Source organism: Apis laboriosa, unplaced genomic scaffold (assembly GCF_014066325.1).
Source record: "Apis laboriosa isolate Shangri-la unplaced genomic scaffold, ASM1406632v1 scaffold9_cov152, whole genome shotgun sequence".
NCBI classification, from domain to species: Eukaryota; Metazoa; Arthropoda; class Insecta; order Hymenoptera; family Apidae; genus Apis; species Apis laboriosa.
Genome location: NW_025224966.1, coordinates 1514583 through 1535549, shown reverse-complemented (window position 1 = coordinate 1535549; position 20967 = coordinate 1514583). Strand labels below are relative to the sequence as shown.

At 29.9% G+C, this 20967-nt stretch overlaps 5 protein-coding genes across 11 annotated transcripts in view; 2 read left to right on the top strand and 3 right to left on the bottom strand.

Moving 5' to 3' along the window:
• LOC122719743 (centrosomal protein of 104 kDa) overlaps positions 1-3028 on the top strand; it is a 5785-nt gene extending 2757 nt beyond the window's left edge. Inside the window, exons 7-16 of one of the 3 annotated variants that reach the window (XM_043945863.1) lie at positions 26-173; positions 236-362; positions 437-660; positions 736-1005; positions 1202-1415; positions 1500-1678; positions 1770-1915; positions 2017-2118; positions 2182-2307; positions 2391-3028. In XM_043945863.1, the coding sequence (XP_043801798.1) occupies positions 26-173; positions 236-362; positions 437-660; positions 736-1005; positions 1202-1415; positions 1500-1678; positions 1770-1915; positions 2017-2118; positions 2182-2307; positions 2391-2461 (1607 nt within the window). In that variant the 3' untranslated portion in view covers positions 2462-3028. Of the gene's footprint in view, positions 1-25; positions 174-235; positions 363-436; positions 661-735; positions 1006-1201; positions 1416-1499; positions 1679-1769; positions 1916-2016; positions 2119-2166; positions 2308-2390 lie in introns of all 3 variants that reach the window. The other 2 variants (XM_043945862.1, XM_043945864.1) reach the window with 2 other exon arrangements.
• Positions 3029-3130: 102 nt separating this feature from the next.
• On the bottom strand, positions 3131-7981 carry LOC122719748 (tRNA (cytosine(34)-C(5))-methyltransferase). The gene is made up of 12 exons (XM_043945873.1): positions 7967-7981; positions 6342-6415; positions 5666-6145; positions 5520-5604; positions 5288-5450; positions 5107-5214; positions 4827-5014; positions 4612-4756; positions 4226-4540; positions 3761-4128; positions 3483-3644; positions 3131-3397 (listed from the first exon to the last, which is right to left on the bottom strand). Exons 2-12 carry the CDS (start codon positions 6405-6407, stop codon positions 3252-3254), a joined length of 2226 nt encoding a protein of 741 aa, XP_043801808.1. The 5' UTR covers positions 6408-6415; positions 7967-7981; the 3' UTR covers positions 3131-3251.
• LOC122719738 (chaoptin) lies at positions 7664-18901 on the bottom strand. Of its 3 annotated transcripts, XM_043945854.1 has the most exons (7): positions 13188-13731; positions 11849-12462; positions 11579-11752; positions 11349-11467; positions 11123-11269; positions 8407-11047; positions 8170-8339 (listed from the first exon to the last, which is right to left on the bottom strand). In XM_043945854.1, exons 1-7 carry the CDS (start codon positions 13196-13198, stop codon positions 8305-8307), a joined length of 3741 nt encoding a protein of 1246 aa, XP_043801789.1. In that variant the 5' UTR covers positions 13199-13731; the 3' UTR covers positions 8170-8304. The 3 variants fall into 3 exon arrangements, with proteins under 3 accessions (XP_043801788.1, XP_043801787.1, XP_043801789.1); XM_043945853.1 differs by lacking the exon at positions 13188-13731 and adding an exon at positions 18793-18901 and having other exon boundaries at positions 7664-11047; XM_043945852.1 differs by having other exon boundaries at positions 7664-11047.
• On the top strand, positions 14391-18469 carry LOC122719746 (vacuolar protein sorting-associated protein 16 homolog). Of its 2 annotated transcripts, XM_043945869.1 has the most exons (16): positions 14391-14620; positions 14697-14883; positions 14978-15106; positions 15182-15326; positions 15406-15533; positions 15612-15793; positions 15909-16281; positions 16346-16473; positions 16585-16729; positions 16870-17004; positions 17074-17235; positions 17301-17450; positions 17523-17770; positions 17874-17970; positions 18053-18156; positions 18250-18469. In XM_043945869.1, exons 1-16 carry the CDS (start codon positions 14565-14567, stop codon positions 18386-18388), a joined length of 2508 nt encoding a protein of 835 aa, XP_043801804.1. In that variant the 5' UTR covers positions 14391-14564; the 3' UTR covers positions 18389-18469. The 2 variants fall into 2 exon arrangements, with proteins under 2 accessions (XP_043801804.1, XP_043801805.1); XM_043945870.1 differs by lacking the exon at positions 14391-14620 and having other exon boundaries at positions 14746-14879.
• LOC122719780 (phosphopantothenate--cysteine ligase) lies at positions 18694-20776 on the bottom strand. Of its 2 annotated transcripts, none has more exons than XM_043945925.1 (6): positions 20045-20772; positions 19805-19935; positions 19628-19725; positions 19330-19544; positions 19064-19246; positions 18694-18970 (listed from the first exon to the last, which is right to left on the bottom strand). In XM_043945925.1, exons 1-6 carry the CDS (start codon positions 20171-20173, stop codon positions 18782-18784), a joined length of 945 nt encoding a protein of 314 aa, XP_043801860.1. In that variant the 5' UTR covers positions 20174-20772; the 3' UTR covers positions 18694-18781. The 2 variants fall into 2 exon arrangements, with proteins under 2 accessions (XP_043801860.1, XP_043801861.1); XM_043945926.1 differs by having other exon boundaries at positions 18825-18966; positions 20045-20776.
• Positions 20777-20967: the final 191 nt, after the last annotated feature.

Sequence of the window (20967 nt, the reverse complement as noted above, 5' to 3'; positions counted from 1 at the left end):
TTTTTTTTTTTTTTTTTTTCAACAGAAGTGACCGATAGTCCGACGAACGGTGTGATAGAAAGACAGAATAACTGTAACAAAGGATCTCTTAGAAGGAAAACGAAATCGGCAGGGCCGACGCTTCGCTCAAGTTACGAAGCTTACGAAGAGAGAACGATTCCTGCTTTAAGACAGTAAGATAAGGAAAAAAGTGGAAAGTAAAAAGTATGTAAAAATTTATTAAATTGTATTTCAGTTCTCATACGAACGAATTCACGAGGGAATGCCACATGGACAATTCGGAGACGAAGGTGATATCGAAGTTAAACGACAGAGAGAAAAAGCAAGCTGCCTTACCTATCGCTGTTTTTGGAATGGAAATGGTAATGCAAATTTTCTTAACTTCTTAAACGAGTTAAAATTAATGAAACGTTAAAAATTAAAATTTATTTTTCAGGTAGAGAAATTCTATTCGAAACAATTCACGGATAAGGAAGAGGGTCTGATGCAATTGAAAGAAGAATTAAAAACCTTTGATCCAGAAGTTTCGAAACATTCCGCGAATAAAACGGCCAGAGCTACGATTTTGTTGTTACACAGAGCCCTTAGGGACAAAGTTTTCAGCGTATACAGTCTAGCTGCACAATTGATTAGAATTTTTTTTTCAGAATTTGCAACTAGGTACTAAATCTAATAATATTTCAATTAGACGCGAAAGATAAATCGTAAATTATAAATATATTCTTACCATCGTAGGGTATCTTCTACGGAGATTGCGAGAAGTGTGGAGAGATTACTCCCAGAATTATTGACTAAATCAGGGGATACCACTCCAAGGATTCATAACATGGCAGTGCACACGATACTCAGTATGGCAGATTGTAAATGTGTCAGAGAATTGCATATTATACCAGTGCACTTAACGAGACCTGTTAGTAGTAGCACTCATCAAAGATTGGCACTGAGTAGGTTAGAAATGGTGGAGCAGTTAATTCTCAGCCATGGAATATCTACTGATAAACAAAGGTGACTCAGAATAATCTTAATCTTAATAGTTCTTTTATAGTCGGATAAGCATTGAAAAGTAATTGCTCGACCACTGTTTGTGACAATTGATACGATCTTATTATTAGTGAATTGTCACTCGCAGGGGTCCACATTTAACATTTAAACTGAGCCTTTAAAACGCAATTACTCTGATAAGGCATTGTAATTGTTGTAGTGGGCTCACTTGTCGAACATTGTCAGAATTGGGTTCTACGGGATTGCATCATCCGGCGGAAGCAGTGAGAAAAGTTTCGGAAAGAATTTTAGTATTGGTGTACAAAGTGAATCCTAGATTGGTTCGCAAACAATTGCCTCCTGACGATGATATTACCAGGAGAAATTTATTGTATCGTCAACTTTTTCATGAATTTGATTTGATTGATCTTGAGGTATAGATTTTTTTTTTTTAACGAGAAATTAGATATATATAAAAATTATGTTTCCATCGTTTCTTACGTATCAAATACATATAGAGAAAAAAAGAAATAGAAGCCAGTCATAAAACGACGACACCCACACGGACAAAATCAACGGAAAATAACGTGGCAAATTTAACAAAATCTCCTTCGAGGACAAGTCCTGTTGTTAGTACTGGAAGCTCAACAAGTATAACATCTCCGTCCGAGAATAGTACAGAACATAAAGGTGACAAGTATGTATCGTATTTATTTGAAATATTTGAAAAAATATATTTTTTTTATATTTTTTTCTTTTTTCTTCTTTTTTTTTTTTTTTTTTTTTAGAATGTGCATATTTTGTCTTTCGAAAGGACAAGGATATTCCGAAGAAGGATTAAACATTCATTATTGGAGAAGTTGTCCTATGTTAACGAAATGTGAAGCATGTAAACAAGTGGTGGAAATTTCGTATTTGAACTTACATTTGTTAAGTGAGTACTCTTTTCTTTCAAATTCTATTTATTTAATTATGTCGCATTTATTTAAAATGTCGCATTCAACTATAAAAAAAAATATTTATTTTATTTTTCAGATGAATGTGATATGAGAAGCAATTACGTAAAATGCGACACATGTAAGCAAGCTATCCATGAAAATTCCTTTGAGGAACATAGAAAGGATAACAAGTGTACAAGTATGCAATTCGATTGTGAACAAGATGATATAAATAAATATATAATAGAATTATTATTTACAGAACCTATCGAAGGCTACGATCGTTGTCCATTGTGCTCTACTCTTGTCAATCAAAATAAATGGAGGGAGCATCTGATGGGTGATCATCCCTGTGTGAACAATCCTCGAAATAAATTAGGAAAAAGCTGTAAGTATTTAATATTATTTATCAAGTATTTATTAAATATATATATAATGTATCAGTGAATGCGATATTCATTTCATTTATAGGTTCAAAATCTCCATCAAATTCTCAGAACCTCAGTGGGAAAATAACCACACCAACTAATAGAGATTATTAGCGTCAACCATCAACTTCGAATCTTTCGGAGTTTAAAAAATTTTAGAGAAGATTTTTCTTTTGTTTTTTTTTTTATAGTTTATCTGTATGTTATGGGCTACCCAACATTTTTCATATTTATACTTATATTTAAATGTTTTTTATAGAAAAACCCGTCCTTTATTAGTAGAAATCTCTATGTTAAACAAATTTTGAATCCTCTTAATCTAGAATCTAATAATCTTGTTATCAACTAAATTTGAGAATGAAAATCTAACGCATAATGTAATTTAAAGCGAATATCAACAAGACGTACAATAGATATTCATCTTTTCCAACTTTAATATACAGTAGACGCAAAACGTTCAATACGATTTAATAATATATTGTTGAATACTATGGCAATAGCCATTTCAGAATTAATGATTCCTCTATATCCGGCCATATTTATAACAATATTTGTACTATAATCAGTGAAATATTTTGAGTGGCCGAAAATAATAATAATAAAAAAAGTAAAAAAGTATTTGTCGCTCAAACTATAAAAATACATGTAATTTCATAAATTATTTCATAGAAAACAATTAGTAAAACGACAAATTTCCCATTAATTAATAATAGTTTCTTTTTTATCCTATAAAAATGTTTTATTTCATTTCTACAAGATATACATGTATTAAATAATATCCGTCTTGTCAAGGGTATCTTTATTAAATTTTAAGTCAAATGAAAATTTTTTACTTATTCTTATGCAACGTATTGAAATTGATATCTCAAAGGAAATTAAAGAAACTTCATTTTATATTATAAAATTATGTGTCATCTTTTAATTCGTTTGAAGTTTCTAACGTATCGTTTTTCTTTAAATTATTGTCCGTTTCGTTAACATCATTACAAATTTCATTATCCAACTCTTCGGGAGCAGCAGAAGTACGATTTTCTTTGAATTTATTTTTTTCTGAAATAACAATTCCAAATAATATTTTAAATCTACAAATATATATTTGATATATATTTCTAAAAAAAAAAAAAAAAATACATACCAAATTTCGAACAATCAGCTCCTAATAGACGTAAATAATGAATTGCATCATGTATAGGAACATATGCTCTCAAAGACATTGTACCTCGCCATCCTACCATTTGTAGCTTTAATGGATTTTCAATTCCTTCTTCTTCATACATAAGTATACAACTTCCAGTTGCTAAGATAATACATACGAATTTATCAGTATTTAGGAATAAAATTAGAAATAATAAAAAATTACAATTAGTGATAAAATTTACAATTAATATTTAATTCAATGACAAAAAATGTTACCAAAGTTTTGTAACCGTTCTTGTGTTTCTGGATTAAGCTTCACAATTTCGGGTGGTGTATTTGGATTATTGTTTTGTAATAACATTATCAGATCATCTTTAGATATTCTGATTTTCCTACTATTACCAATATACTTAATAATAACTTGTATTCCTTCTTGTGCAAGTCGAAATGGACAATCCATATTCTTATTATCACAACGTACAAATGATTTAACACCAGTATTTATCAATTTTATTTGATCTTCATTAGACAACACAACATTACGTATTTCAGGTGATGTGTAATAAATGTTTTTCTTCTTTCTACCAATACATCGTACCAACAAACACCGAGGATCCAAATCGTCAGATATATCGTAAAATTTTCTGAAAATTTTTTTTCGATATTAAGAATCAATTAATAGTAATAAATAAAATTAATAATAATTAATAAATAAAACATTATAAAAAAATATTCACTTACTTAATGGATAACCATACATCTTCATCCTCTTTAAAATAAACAAATGGATCTTCTTTAAACCCAGAAGCAATTCTTCTACGTTTTTGTTTAGCAATTCGTAACCTGTTCATTTCATCAAACGTTTTGGTAGTATGAACATTTTTCTTTGCTTCTTCTTCTTCTAAAGTTAATTCATTATTACTTTCTTGACAATTAAAATTCTGGATTGATTCGTCTTTAATATGTGATACACGTTCCCAAGGTAAATGATTTACCTTTTCCAAAACAGCCACAAAAAAACCTCCTGTATCTTGATGATGTGGTAATATTCTCATACTATATCATTAAAAACTTATTATCATACGTTTAAATCAAAAACATTAATAAGAAAATCTATTTCTATTTACCATCTTTCAAAGTGAAATTTAGCTGCATCCTCAGGTTTTGGTGGAAACATTTTCGGACGAACTTGTGTTTGCCATTGTTCAGGTACATCTTCCCATGATTCATAATATTGTAAATCTTTTGATGCTGGTAACCAATGTGATATACCTAAAAAAAATATTCATTAATTTTTTTAGAAAAAGAGAAATTTTAAAATGTAATATGTAATATACAATACCTGGATCGCATACTAATCCAGGTACTAAATGTCTGCAATCAACTAATTGCACAGAATCTTGTGTTTCAACAAGAATCCTGTGAAGTACAGCTTCATTTTCTATTGGATTTAGCGAACAAGTGGAATATACCATTTTTCCTCCAACTGTTAGAAGTTCTAAACCTCTTCTTACTATTCTAAATTGAATTCTTTAAATTCATAGATATAAATTATTTTTATCTATTGAATTATCATAATTGTTATATTAATATAAATACAAATCATGTAAAATAATATTTACCCATGAAGATTGTTACCATTTGCTGGACTCCATTTACACCAAATATCTGGATTTTTTCTCATTGTGCCATCGCCACTACATGGTACATCAGCAAGTATTCTATCAAATCTATAACAAAATATAAAAATCATTAAAATCTTTAATGAAAATAGAAATATTTTATTCCATGTAATTTACTGACTTTAATAGTTCTTTTGTACCATCTGGTTTAGTAGTAGTAAAATTAGGCAATATTGTAGCATCATGATTTGTAATTAAAACAATTGGACTGTTTAATCTTTTCGATTGATGTACAAGCATGTAACATCGATTATTATCAAGATCATTAGCTATTACAAAACCTTCTATAAAAGATAAAGATAAATGAAATTTGCATCATTTGTTTATAAATATTTTAAATTTCATTTTAATACCTGGAAGTGAATTTCCTTCTTCGGTATGTATCATTTCAATAAGTTGAGCTGTTTTTGATCCTGGTGCTGCACACATATCTAAAACCTATATTAAAATTATTTCTTTTTTAAGTTCAAAATTAAATTTATTATAATATTAAAATTACCTTATGGGATGGTTTTACATCTAATACCAAAGGTGGTACCATACTAACTACTTCCTGTCTACTAATATTTCCACTTTCTGTTTCAACAATTAAAAAATTATGTAATCTAAAATAAGCTTCAGATCTTCTAATATCTTTTCTAGTTAATTGTAATTGCCAAGCTAATCCATCAGGATAAAATGGTAAACAATGTAATATATCCTTAGTCTCCTCATTATTTTTAGAGTCATCTTCCATATGCATATTTAAAATTTCCTTAAAAAAATCTCCTTTAATAGTTTCCATTAATGCTTTAGCTTCTACTTTTGAACCTGTAATTCTAAATGCTACTGGAAGATTCTTTCTCATAGTATTGATAAAAGAATCCCATTGTTCTTCAGGAACAATTTTTTGAGTTTTGTAATAATTTTCAAAATCCTTATTTTCCCTGATAATATCTGCATAATTATGACGTGGTGCAATATCCCATTCATCCTTCTTCTGTTAAAGAAAATATTAAAAAATATTAAAAAATATTAAAAAATTTATATATTACTACATATAAACAACAACTTTTTTTAATAATTAAATTTTGTTTATTTTTAATATGTACACTATTGATAAATGCTATATATAATAATAAACATAACCGTAAATTGTAACCGGTATTATTTTTTTCAACAATTAATGTTCATACCTTTTGTTTTTCACGACGTTTTTCTGCGAAATTTTTTTTTTGCTTATGTTTTCGGTTTCTTGCCATTGTTGTATCTAGAAAAACTATATAATATCAGTCACTCAATCACTTAACACGTGTTCCCTAAGTAGCAACAAATAATGACAAGATTACTGCCACGGACAATATATAGAATAGATCTATCACTTAATATTTTTTATCCTATATTTTAAAGAAGTTCTAAAGCCATTTAAAGTTTCTTCATCATTTTAATATTTTTAATGTTACTGATTCGATTTAGAATAATTGCAATAACGATTAAAATTGAAGCTAAATTTGAATATCATAAAGAATTTTTAATATTGTTTATTTTATATTATATTTTATATATTTTATATACTATATATATTTTATCTTTTCATATTTCATGATATATTTTATATGAATTATTTTGTATTTTTATATTTTCCATTTATATTTTAAATATATTTTTATATCTTTATATTTTTCATCTGCTTTTTTGTCAATAAATTTCTTTTTTCATGATTTTTGACACAGCATTTTGTCATTTTTTTATTTAAATATACTTGTATACAAATTACTCTATAATACTTCTCAAACAATCTAACATTATTATACAATTTTTATTGCGTTTATTCTTTTTATATTACAAATTTCTAAATAAGGGCATTCGGTTGATAATTAAATATCTATCAAAAAGTTTTGGAAATTAGCGCCATCTCGCGTTTGAATTATCGAAATTCCGACTTGTTACTAGGATAGCAGAATATACGAGAAAGTATTTCCAGTCATAAGGAAAGTAACATTATGCGAAAAGAATAGAAAATCTCCTATCATTTCGAGAATTACATGAAAAATTCATTAATAATTTATTTTCTAATAAAAATTGACATTTTTGAAATCACATTTTGAAACTAGGCAAGTTTCTCGTATCAACTTTAATATAAAATTCTATTCAATTAATTAATCATTAACTATTAATGCTTCGTTCTAACGTTGATGTATTGAAAATTTCTTAATTATTCGTTTTTTTCTGAAAATTTCAGTACTTTTAAAGTTTCATTTTAAAGCTAAAACTTCAGTTAAATTTCTCATATCAATTTTAATACAAAATTATTAATTCTTTTTCCTGATTAACAATCTTAAAAATCTTAAATCTAATAATTCTTGAATATAATTTTAAATGCACAAACTTTCAATTTTAGAATTATTGTTTTAATAAATATATGTTCTTTTTCTCTCAAGATGATAGATATAAATATAAGCAACAAATGAACAGTAGATATATTAAAGTATATAATTTATATGATTCATATAAAATATACATATAAATTCATAATTAAAAATATCAGTGTGACTATACACACACATTTATAAAATATCTAAAATATATATAACATGTTTTGTATACGAGGTTACGCACATGCGCTGAGCATATGTTTGTATATATAAGTACTTATTTGTTAGTTCATTAAATGACAATCATTGACGAATGTTTGATGAATGAACGTGAACACGTCAACAGAGCACGTTGTTGACAGAATATGATCGAGTAAACTATGAGGTATATGTGTGTATGAAGTGGAAATGTAAGGTAGAAAGGTAAGGAAAAGTAAATATCTTACAGGTTATCTGTCGCACTTGGCATCGGTTGAGCAGGCAATGTAAATAGGTAAAGAAGAGCCATCGCAGTATCCGTAAAATTGTTGCGCTTGCAATTGGGACTGCGATTGTGGTTGAGTTTGCGCTAAAAGAGTGTGCATAAGGTGCACTGGTGGTTGAACCAAAGGCATCATTTGGTGCGACATTGTTGGAATACAAGGAGCTATCGCGTTATTTCCACGATCTAACGTGGATTCGTTATACGATCCGAGATAAAGCTCGTGATTGATCTTGCCTGAATAGGCGCTAGCGGGTCTAACCATCGAGGCATCAGGGATACTGCTAGTCGCTGCCGCTACAGCTAAACGCGTCTGATCGATTCGATTGGAGGACCATCTGAAACGGCACACGCAGATTACGATCACAATCAATGCTATAAACGCGACAACTCCTCCTACGATACCGATAATCAGTGTGTCGTCAGTGCCGGTGGAAGATCCGGCTGGCGAAGAAGTGGCGTGATCGTTATTGTAATGTTTATTGCGATCGGCGTTTTGTACCGCAGGTGCTACTGTCCAAATAATCTCGGGTTCCGAAAATGTCGATCTGATTGTAGACGAAGGAGAAGACGAGGCAACGAGAACGTGGTTAGTCGCGGTGTTATCGTCGACAAGCTCGTCAACAGAGGTATAAGAGGTGAAATCACATGACAATCGATGTTCAGCGAGACTGGTGAGCGACGAGCCAACTAAATTGGCAGGAGCGGAACAGAGAACGAGATTCGAAGGATCATCATTACCGACCGTTTTCAACCATTTCCAGAGATGCCTTGCGTCGCAATTACAGTCAATCGGATTGTATCGAAGCCCCTTGATCTTCACCGTACCGGTTCGTTCGTCAAGCGCTGAAAGAAATTGGCCAGATAAAGTGGTAAATTTGCTACCGGAGATGTCAAGTTCCAGTTCGGTTGAGCGTGGTACCGGAAAGAAAAGAGCGGCAGGCATCGAGTCAACGGAAGTGTTTTTGAGACCGAACACTAGCTTAGGTCCTCTGACACCGACCAACGAACTGGACAAAATATTCCTGAGCCTGTCTCCTCGTAAAATTACCTCCTTGAGCCGAGGATGCGAACGTATCGATAGTTGTTCATTGCTTATCGATGAATCTTTGATCTCAATGTCCAACAGTTCCAAATTATTCATTCCTTTCAGAATACCTTGAACGTCGAAATAGCCCAATTTTGGATAATCGTAGGCTATCAAGGAACGAAGCTTTCCGAATGATTTGAATGCATTCCGCTCGATTCTCGTACAATTATGCAGACTGGACATCTTCAGAAACCGTAAACTGATCAAGCTATTGAAACTGGTTTCGTTGACAATCTTCACGTGATTGTTGGATACGTCCAGCCAGCGGAGGGCTGGTAACGCTTGAAACGTTTGATTCATGTTCGAAAAATCCGACAATTTGTTCCTCGAGATATCCAACGTTTCGAGCATGGTAGCACGTTCAAGGGTGCTTACTTTGAGCTCGGTCAAGTCGTTCCTGGAAAGATTGAGCCGCTTCAAGAAAGGTGTCTCGAGTCTCACCATCAGACGGTTGATCCCAGTATTGGCCAAGTTCAACGATCGAAGAATCTTCGCTTCTCCCAATATTCCCTTAATCGCGTTTGCGCTCAACGGATTGTCCGATAGATCCAATTCCTTCACATTGCTTGCAACCTCCTGGCTAAACAATTCGACCATTTTATTTCGGGCAAGGTTCAAACTGGAAAGAGAGGCGGTCTGTCGTTGCAAAGATCTAATCGGAATTTCGTTTAATCGATTTCCAGACAAATCGATACTTTCCACGGAACGGACTCTGGTTGGATCGAATATCGTTTCCGGAAGTGAGGTTAAACGATTGTCCCGAAGGTTGAGATGTTCCAAACGGAGCAGGCCCTCCATCGTTCTCTCGCTCAGAGCCTCGATGTCGTTCCCTGACAAATCAAGCAATTGGAGCTGCGTGGAATTATGGAAAGCAAGCTCGTTGAGCGACTCAATCCGGTTTGCGGCGAGGTTCAGCGTTCGAAGCCGAATGAGTTGAGAAAAGGCAAACTCGTCGACGGATTTCAACTCGTTTCCCGATAAATTTAACCATTCAAGAAATTGCAAAGGTTTCAAATAGTCGCTTGGAAAGTAGAGAAATCGGTTATCGGAGAGATCAAGCTCCCTTAATCTTGGATGAATAGCGAAAGCGGTCGGTGACAATCGATCTATTCGGTTTGAAGATAAATCAAGACTCTCCAACCCGGTTCCGGTATCGAAATGCTCCCCGGAAAACGAACTCAACCTGTTTCCTCGTAAATTTAACTCGTACAGATTGGTCAATCCTACGAAAGCCTCGTTCTCGATATGCTCGATAAGGTTCCCGGACAAGTCGATTCTCGAGAGGTTCACTAGCCGATCGAACGTGGCCTTCTCAATTTTTTCCAACCGATTTCCAGCGACCGATATCCTTTCGAGCGATTCGAGATTTCGAAACAAAATTGAGGGCAGTATGTTTAAATCTGTGCGCGATACGTCGAGATCGATCACAGAAGACGGAAAAACAGGCGGGAAACCACCGTAGAGAGGATTTGAGCTTAGGTTGAGATATCGTACCCTTTCCAAGTAATCGAATGTTTCTGGGGGGATTCGCGTTAACCGATTACCGGATAAATCGAGGGAGATCAACCGTCTTAAAGGAAGTTGGCCGATCGAAGTCAGCCTGTTCGAGGACACGTCCAATTCAAGCAACGTTTCTTCCAATCCGACAAATGTGTCGCGTGCTATCCTTGACAACATGTTCCCAGACAACTCGATGCTCGTCAACTCTTGAAAATCTTGAAATAATCCAGCAGGTATTTCTCGAACAAGATTTCGAGTGAGTGCCAACGTTGCAAGAGTTGAGGCTGTCGCTTCGATCAACTCGATCGGGAGAGCAGCAACTCGATTGAACTCCAAATGTAGATGAGTTAATGATGGTAATTTTGTCAAAGCGGTAGCTGGTACTAACAAGATGTTGTTGTCTTGCAACGAGAGCCATTTTAACTTTTTCAAACCATTAAACGATGATTCCTCGATCTGTAAAAATAAAATTGTGTTCTTTTCTGTTTTTTTTTTTTCTCTCTCTCATTCCCTTTCATTCTTCGTGCATACCGTGCGTAATGCGTTCAAACTCAAATCAAGCCTGGTCAATTCTGATAATTTCGAAAATGTATTGAAACCTAGCCGACCGATATTGTTTCGGCTAAGATCCAGCACCTGAAGCTCTCCTAAAGTTGATAAATGCCCATGCTCGATCTCCTAGAAGGAAAATCATGATCAGCATCATCTTTTCCTCTTTTCTTTTCCAGAACAAACGAAAATGTAAATCATCACTTACATCGATCAAATTGTTCGATAGATTGAGAAATTTTAATTCCGTTAAATGTCTTAACGCGTCACTTGGAAATTCTCGCAGAAAATTTGTCGACAAATCCAACTGCAATAAATTGTAAGCTCCTAAAAAATAATCACTGTTCTATAATTTTTTATTAATTCGTATGAATAGTTTATTTTTTTCCTTTATCTTTTCTTCTTTATTAACTTTTTCATAATAGAACATGCACGTACCTTTAAAAACGTCACTATTAAAGCGGCTAAGATCGTTGCGAGAAATATTTAACAAAAATAATCGTTCAAGACCCAAAAGTGCACCATCCTCCATATGAGACAATTCGTTTTCACTTAAATCTAATCGTAACAGCGATTCGCCTAGCATCAACAAAGCGGCACGTGGAAGTGATCCTAAAAAGAAATATGAGAAAGAATCATTAAATTCGTTCATCGGATCGTTTTTATTGTTTCTTCTTCTTTTTTTTTTTTTTTTTTTTTTTTGCCCACCAATATTGTTTCCAGAAAGAGAAAGTACTCTAAGAGACTTGGGTCCTTTTAATGACATTGTCGGTATTGTCGTCAAGTTATTGCCATTTAAATAAAGTTGTTCCAGATTCTCGCATCCTTTAAAGATGCCTTCTTCTAAGCTTCGAAGTCCATTTCTAGACAAATCGAGTAATCTCAGTTCTTTCATACCGTGGAACTCGTTACTCGAGAATATCGGATTCAGATTATCGCCCAAAAAATTATCGGCAAGTCTTAATTCTTCTAATTGAGTCTGTGCTTGAAGGGATCGACCCATCAATTTATAAATCGAATTATCAGATAGATCGAGTTTCTTTAAATTTAAACCGGAATTGAGCAAATCTTCTGGTAAATTTTGATATCCGCTGTTCCTTTGACTCATGGAAACGATCGGTTGTCCTTTTAAACTGTCCGTAGTACTCCGCGTAAACACCACTTGATCGCAATTCATTTCGATCGATCCGATGTAGTCTGTTGAGATGGAACATTTGCACGGGATATGTAAATCCCGTTTCAACTCGACGCACGGTATCCATTTCGTTTCTCTCGTCAGAACAATGTTAAAAAATGAACAAATAATTATCGCCAAACAGTACCTGAAAACGATATATTATAATCATATTATGTTACTAATCATGTTTATTTTTTTTCATTTATTCGCACGAAAAAAGGACGAAAAAACCGAAATGAGAAAAAAAACGAGTAACGAGAAAAAAAAACAAGAAGAGAAAGAATGAGAAAGCGAAGCGGTTGCAGAGGCGAGAGTATAGTATATCTACACATAACGGTGATTTCGTTTTCCGTTTTAGTCAAATCGTCGCATACGGTAATGATGCAACAAGTTCGATTTGAAATGTGTACAGATAACACTCGAGATTTGATTTCGATTTGAATACATTAAAAAAATGAAATTCGAACACATAGCACGAATCAAAGTTACCACGTCGACCACATCGCGCGCGATTACGCGCAAAGAAGAACAGGTTTAAAGATGAAACGAGTCGAGAAGGCGCGCGACCTCGAAGGAATTTTATGCGTCAGGTTCTTCGTCACAACTATGTGGTCCGACTAGATTAATACGCGACACAATTCTTCACTTGCTCTCATCTACTCACTTCTGCTTATTTCTACTCGTTTTCCATTCGAAGAATCATTCGGTTTTGTTTAGCACATTATATATCGCGTATAAGAGTAAACGCTTTACTAATTTCATCTTCGTAAATTTGTCTTTTATTATTAGTGATCGTGTATTAACAAAATCATAAGATCTTCAGGAAAAAGCATATCGTAGAGCTATTTCTTTGCCGAAAGGGCAACTTACGTTTTTATCATATTCGTTATTTTGCACCGTATTGATATTTATCTGAATAAAACATCACCATTCAAATCGATCAGTTAAGTTGTTTAAAGTAAACTGAATCACTAATAATCCCGCTTCATCGTTTAACTATATAACCACGGCCGTCTAATTAGCCGGGTTTTTTTTTCTTGAAATTCACTCGCGTTCGTTTAAAAATCGATAATCATTGATTTATTGTATCAATTATTCTATTCTATCAATTTCTTGTGTGCTTTAAATTTTCACATGATTCAACTTATCTCGTATTTTTTTGATCTCAAAAGAAACAAAGTGGAAGGTACCGCAATCGAACCGATTAAAATATTAAAATATAAATTATCAAGAAGTTAAAATACAAATACAATATTAAACTCATCAAAAATCAAAAATTGCAATCAACACAAAAAGGAAAAAACACAGAAAACTAATAAGCACGTTGTATTGTCTTTCTCAATAGACAAGACAGTACAGTAGATTCGCAGATGGAGACTTAACGGGGTTACCTACGTTCGAGATACTACCTCGACTTACAGCGAGATTCTCCCAGGTAGGGGAAACGGTAAAGAATCGAATGAACGGTATACGAAACATGCCTTTGTATATCATATATACATATGTATGTATGTAGTACAGGCAGTTTAAGAAAAGAATGCGAAACGTAATTGAATGAACGTAAGAATGTTTTATCAGAAAACCTTTCACTGCTACTATGTTCATCTAGTATTTCATTTAAATTTTTACTCTTTTCTATTTCATTTTATTTTTTCAAATTTATAATCAAATATTTTTCTTAAACAAGATTATTTATTCTTAATTTTTATCAAAATTATTCAGTAATTCAATTCTATATTTTTTATATTTATTCTATTTCTTCGGATATATTTTTATTTGATTTAATACAATATGAATTTATCTTCAATTCAATATTGAATAATATAGTATATATATATATATATATATATTTCAGCAATAATTCCTTACTATTGTAATCGCATTTCTTATAAGTTCTTTATTGCGCCAATCAATTCTAATATACTAGATAGAATAAATTTCAATCGAAAGGTTATATTTATTATTTTGTTAATTGCGAGATTTAAAAATCATTTTATATATAATATGAATCATTGTAACATTATTTATGTTGTTAAAAATATAAAAGTGATAAAATGATTTTTCATGTGTATCTTTTGCAATATTTCATGTGGAATCTTCGCCATCATATATTTGTGTTTGATACGAATCGATTCAATAACACTTTAAATAGGTTTAAAACATAGTTAATATTCTTAATATTCATAAAATCATATCCATAAAATAATATTTGATTAAAATAATATTTGATTTTTCATTTCGGTAAAAATGTTATTAATGTTAACTGCCGATTGTTTTCCTTTGGGTCGAGATGTATATTTTAGGTAATAAAAATGTGAGGTTATCATATTCTGACATAAATTTATATATAAGAAAATAAAAAAAATAATCTTTTTTTAGAAAATTTGAATTATATCCATTATCTTTTCAACATGAAGTTTCAAATAATAACATGCTGGTGGCTGCTCCTTATGGAGGTTCTATTGCAGTCACTAGAAATCCTAAAAAATTAGTTAAAGTACAAGGAGCAAATAAACCTATGATATATTTGTACACTTCTTCTGGAAAATTAACAGCCAAATTGCAAGTAAAAATTTCAAAAATTATATTTTTCAATTAATATTATACATTAAAATTTTTTTTTCATATTTATTTTTCTTTATTTTCATTACTTTTGTTAGTGGAGTGGTGCTCAATTAATCCTTTTGGGTTGGTCTCAACAAGAAGAATTATTATGTGTAGAAGATGATGGCATGATTCATATATATGATATGTTTGGTACATATCTACATGCTTTTAGTATGGGAAATGTATGATATTTTCTGTTTGATTAAAGATTAAGGATTATTTATATAAAATATTATAATCATGATACTTCTAACTAGGAGGTAAAAGATACTAAAGTTGTGGAAGCAAAATTTTTTGTCAGTTATAGTGGAACTGGTATTGCAGTTTTAACATCTACCAATCGTATATTTTTAGTAAATAATATAGCTGAACCAAAAGTTAGACAAATATCAGAAATTCCTAGTAAGTAAATAAATTTTATTCAATATTTTTAAATTAAGGATTAAATTTTTATTATCAGTATATTTTTTTTTATTTTCAGGATATGGAGGACAAATTGAATGTTGGTATTTAGTCCACTGCGACAGAGAAACACGTGTAATTTTATCAAATAGAGATGGAATATTTGTGATACATCAATCTTATCAAACTGCAACACATATACCATTTGTATAATATAAATGCTTTCAATATTGAAATACAAAAAAAAATATGTCTATAATGTTTAGAAGATTTTTATGTTTTTAGGACAATCTTTTTACCAGATATAATAAAGTAAATAGTGTGATTGCAATGGCTGTATCTGGAAACAATCGTCATATTGCTCTTTATACAGACACTGGTCATTTGTATATGGGTTCTATAGATTTTAATGAAAAATATTGCGAACATTATACAAATATGAAAGAATCATTAGAAAACATAGCATGGTTAATATATTTGCATAATTTTCCTATGTTATGATTTTTTTTTGATTATTTGATTTTTTTTATTTTTTTTTTTTTTTTGATTATAAATTGATTTATTTCATAAATAAACTTTTAGGTGTGGAACAGAAGCTGTAATATGTAGTTGGAATAGTACCGTAATGGTAATTGGACGAACAGCCGAAACTATAACATACACATATGATGGTCCAGTTCATCTTATTACAGAAATTGATGGTGTACGCGTATTATCTGGTTCTTCTCATGAAATGATACAAAAAGTACCGAATGTTGTACAAAAGATATTTCAAATTAATTCAACTGATCCTGCATCTTATTTATTAGAAGCTTCTAAACAATTTCAAAGAAGAAGTCACAAAGCTGATGGTTATATGGATTTAGTTAAAGATAAATTAGATGCAGCAATAAAAGCTTGCATTGATGGAGCTAGTCATGAATTTGATTTTGAAACGCAAAAACTTTTAATGAAGGTAAACTCATTGAGTGTTATTTATATTTTTTCACTTTTCATTATTATTAATAATAATTTTATAGGCTGCAAAATTTGGAAAAGGATTTAGTAAAACAATTGATCCTGAATATTACGTTAATATGTGTCGAACTTTAAGAGTTTTAAATGCTGTGAGGCATCCTGCCATTGGAATTCCACTAACATATACACAGTATCTTTTTATTAACGAATAATATTTAATAGTTGTTGAACAATTCAATCATTTCATATTTTCTTCAATTTTATTATTTTCTATAATAAAAGAATACCTTAATGGCGATAGATTCACTGTTCTCACGAGCCAAGTATTGTTGGATAGACTTGTTGCTAGACGACATTACTATTTAAGTATACAAATTGCACGGCATCTTCAATTACCAGAAATCGAAGGGGAAAGTCGAATATTAGCTCATTGGGCTTGCTACAAAGTAATATTTGTTGTTATGTTTCATTTACTCAAACGATATTTACATGAATATAAATTTTGTAATAATATCTATATTTATAATAATATCTAAATTTTATAATAATAATAAATATCTATTTATTTATTATTTTTTTATAATAGGTAAAACAAACACAGTTAGATAAAGAACAAATAGCAGAAGAAATAGCTGATAAATTAGGCTATGCGCCTGGTGTTTCTTATAGCGAAATTGCAAGAAGAGCAGCTGACTGTGGTCGAAAACAATTAGCAATTAAGGTAGACTAAATTAGTCTAGTTATTAACTAACTAATCCAAATTGTTCTTTGTTTATTTGTATCTTTTTAGCTAATAGATTACGAACCACGTGCACAACAACAAGTACCACTTTTACTAACGCTTGGTGAAGAAAAAGCTGCTTTACGTAAAGCAGTTGAAAGTGGAAATACCGATTTAGTTTATACTGTAATACTTCATCTCAGAGAAAATATGCCTCTTGGTGATTTTCAGGTATAATTTTATTGATTTTGATTGATTTAGAGATGCTTAATATTTTTTTCATTAATTTTCCCCAGATGTCGATAATGCATTGTCCTTTAGCAATGGCTTTATATATTAAATATTGTCAGAATCATAACCGAGAAACACTTCGCGATATTTATAATCAATACGATGATTTTCATTCTCAAGCAATATGGTTTATTACCGAGAGTTATCAGCGAAAGGTTTGCAACAATTAATATGATCAATTATTAATGATATATGTAACTATTTTATTATTTCATAGTATTCTTTAGAATGTAATGTCGAGAGAAGCATTATTACAATCCGCACAGGAAAATTTTAAATTAGCTCGTAATGATACTAATGCCACTTTGACAGAAGAGCAAATAAAATTGTTACGTTATCAAAGGTCTATGGAAGACACATTACAAGAAATAATTGTAGGAAAACCACTTCATGATACTGTAAAAATATTATTATTGCGCAATGAGTTAAAGTTAGCCGACAAATTGAAATCAGAATATCGAATATCAGATCGAAGGTATGATGTATTTTACATATTTTGTATATTTTAAATTTTGCGTATTTTAATATTTTCTTTTGATATCATTATCTATATGAATAGTATAAAAAGTTTTTTTTAGATATTGGTGGCTACGAATACAGTGTTTGGCAGAACAAGGTGCATGGAATGAATTAGAAAAATTTTCTAAAAGTAAAAAATCACCTATTGGTTATGAGGTATGTTCGCACAATATTAAATATATTTCATTTATCATTATCGATATATAAATGTGTTGTTTCTTTTTCTCATTTATTTTAGCCCTTTATTGATGAGTGCTTAAAATATAATAAAGACAGAGAAGCGAAAAAATATTTATCTAAAGTAAAAAATGAATTGAAAGTAAAATATTTGGTTAAATTAAAGTAAGTAACATATAATTTAATATATAATTGTTAACATGATATAATTATTATGAAATCATAAAAAATATAATAAAATAAAAAACATTTTTGCAGAATGATAAATGAGGCAGTTCAAACAGCAGTAGAACAAAAAGATGTTATAGCATTAACTTTTTTATTAGCACAATGTGAAACAACAGATAGGCAATTGATTGATAAAATCAATATGCATATAACAAGTCTCAAAAATTAATATTCTATTACTTTCAATCTAGCTTTAAATCATCAATTAATTAAGAGAAATATTATATATACATTCCAAAATTAAATATCCAAACTGATATAAAATAATAGAATATCATGAAAAATATGACAACAAAGATTCTTAAATATGTATGTAAACTTAATTTATGTTCATTTTAAGATGTAAATAATATGTAAAAAATATAATAGAGTTAATATTTTCTAATTTATCTTTTAAAATTTCATAATATGACAACATATTAATTTATAATACTAAATTATTAATTAACGATAAAAAAATACAAAATACAATCGTTTAATATTTATTCAACATTGTATTTAATATTTATTCAATACATTAAAATGCATTTTATCAATTTAATATACATAAACAAAATGTTCATCAACACTCACATTGTTCAGTAGATTGTATAAAAATTTGATGTTTTTCAATGAGATTATTAACAATCAATTGCTCAATTTCTTCACCTTTATTTAATTGTTCATTAGTAAGAGAAATAATATAGATGTCCTCTTGACTAACAAATATTACTTTCTGTTTTCGAGTGTGCAATACATTGGCTATAACTAACTGCAGGAAAATGTTTCAATGTGTAAAAAAAATAAGTTTCAGATTTTTTTTTATATAATTAAATAATACTAATATTTCATTAATATTACTCACATTGTGTTTATATTTATTTAATGCATCTCTTGCTTTTGAAATTAGAAGATTGTCTTCAGTTTCTAATTTGAAAGATACCACAAAAGCTTCTGGAACCCATAAACTTACAAGAGGGGCTAAGATTTTTGGTACTAATTGAAGAGATATTGTTGGTGGTCCAGTAGAAGGAATTTTATGAACTGCCTGAAAAAAATCATTTATATATGTGTATATCAATGTTTATGTTTACTTATTCTTATAGAAAATTTAATTAAAAAAATATATACCAATTCATTAGATGGAATATAAAAATCTGAAACTGCAGCTGCTAGATATAAAATTGCTTTATTTTTAAGAGGCGCTAATGCTTGACAAGCAGATCGAAGAAGCCAAAGATATTCGGAAAGAGTAGTGAAAGTGATTTGTAACAATTTATCTTGATTTAAAGTTTCTTTGTATTTATGAAATATTTTTACTAAATTTTCTGTATATTGTGGTAAAACTAAAAATAATCATATCATTATCATTTCAAATGTATAAGTGATTTTCATAAGTGATTTTTTGTAATATAAAAGAAATGTATACCTGTAACTATACATTTTTCATTTTGTTTATTGATTTCTATCATATCTAAAATTTTCTGTCCTTTAAAATGTCTTGAAAATGGTTCCAAGGAATTAGCTCTACAAATGGGTAAATTATATATAGATATTAACTTAAAATATACAAATATGTTCATAAACATTTATTGATATAAAGTACCTATACACAAAAATTACACAATATCCATTTTCTAGAAAGTATTCTGCAGATACAGATCCTCTTGTTCCTGCACTAAAATTATCTACAAACCTTACTGTATTGTGTTCTAGAGGTATTGTTGTCCCACCACTCTATAAAATTATATATATTTTTTTTATATATATTATATTATATTTATATATTTTTATATATAATTTTAAGTAATAATGACTTAACATATAACATTTTGTGAACACTCACTGTTATTAATACAACCATATTATTCTTTTTCAATTGTCGTTGTACAAATGCTTTTAATAATTTTTCACTTTGATCAAAATCTTGAGGTGGTGGATGGATAGCATAAAAATCTTCCCAAGTTGTATTCATATTATATATATAATAATAAGGATTTCAAAAAAAAATCTTAAATGTTTCAATTAAAAAATTATATCAATAAAAATATTTTAACTAAAATTTCAAAATTTATATAATTAATTTCACATGTAAATTTTAAAATAAATGATAAAAATATATTATATTTTTTATTAAATTACGTTCCACTTATTATTAATAAAATGCATCTGTAATCCTTTAATCTTACTTATCTTTCTAATCAGTATCTATCTGTTTCGAGCGTGACATCACAAATTTTACAAATAAATTAATTTATTTTCAGAAAAAACTATTATCACAAATACATATTTGTTTTAACCAATAAAATATTTTGCATATATAAATGTTAAAGAAAAACTCAAATTTTAAAAATGTCTAATTTAACAATATTTTTATGTATACGTTATATTCAAATGATTTGAATGAATTTCATTATTTATAAGAAAATAAAAATCTTAACTAAATTGTGATTGATATACGCGCTCTCTTGCGATACATTTGGTAATTTAATACATATGCAATCGATAAAAATGTTTTGTTACGTTAGTATTTCAAACATCATGATTATTCATAACCTAATTCAAATTTTGCTTTGACGACTATTTTTGTGTAATTGGTCGCATATAATAATATATATAATTGATTATGACATAAAAATACTTTAGCTGGAAATGTATATGCAATGAATTTATATATATAATTATATATATATATATATATAAAATTACGACATAGGAAATAAAATAATTAAATATATATTAATTTATTTTTATAATAAATTCTATATA

Bases quoted from the DNA above. Each gene is read 5' to 3' on its own strand.
- LOC122719748 (XM_043945873.1), bottom strand. From the start codon at position 6,407: ATGGCAAGAAACCGAAAACATAAGCAAAAAAAAAATTTCGCAGAAAAA. The intron at 6,146-6,341 runs GTATGAACATTA...TTTCTTTAACAG, and splicing joins AACGTCGTGAAAAACAAAAG to AAGAAGGATGAATGGGATAT. The intron at 5,215-5,287 runs GTCAGTAAATTA...ATTTTGTTATAG, and splicing joins GGTACAAAAGAACTATTAAA to ATTTGATAGAATACTTGCTG.
- LOC122719738 (XM_043945852.1), bottom strand. The intron at 11,753-11,848 runs GTGGGCAAAAAA...ATTTCTTTTTAG, and splicing joins TCTTTCTGGAAACAATATTG to GATCACTTCCACGTGCCGCT. The intron at 11,048-11,122 runs GTATGCACGAAG...TTATTTTTACAG, and splicing joins GTTTGAACGCATTACGCACG to ATCGAGGAATCATCGTTTAA.
- LOC122719746 (XM_043945869.1), top strand. From the start codon at position 14,565: ATGTTATTAATGTTAACTGCCGATTGTTTTCCTTTGGGTCGAGATGTA. The intron at 17,236-17,300 runs GTATAATTTTAT...AATTTTCCCCAG, and splicing joins TGCCTCTTGGTGATTTTCAG to ATGTCGATAATGCATTGTCC. The intron at 17,451-17,522 runs GTTTGCAACAAT...AGTATTCTTTAG, and splicing joins CCGAGAGTTATCAGCGAAAG to AATGTAATGTCGAGAGAAGC.
- LOC122719780 (XM_043945925.1), bottom strand. From the start codon at position 20,173: ATGAATACAACTTGGGAAGATTTTTATGCTATCCATCCACCACCTCAA. The intron at 19,936-20,044 runs GTGAGTGTTCAC...ATAATTTTATAG, and splicing joins ATATGGTTGTATTAATAACA to AGTGGTGGGACAACAATACC. The intron at 19,545-19,627 runs GTATACATTTCT...GATTATTTTTAG, and splicing joins TGAAAAATGTATAGTTACAG to TTTTACCACAATATACAGAA.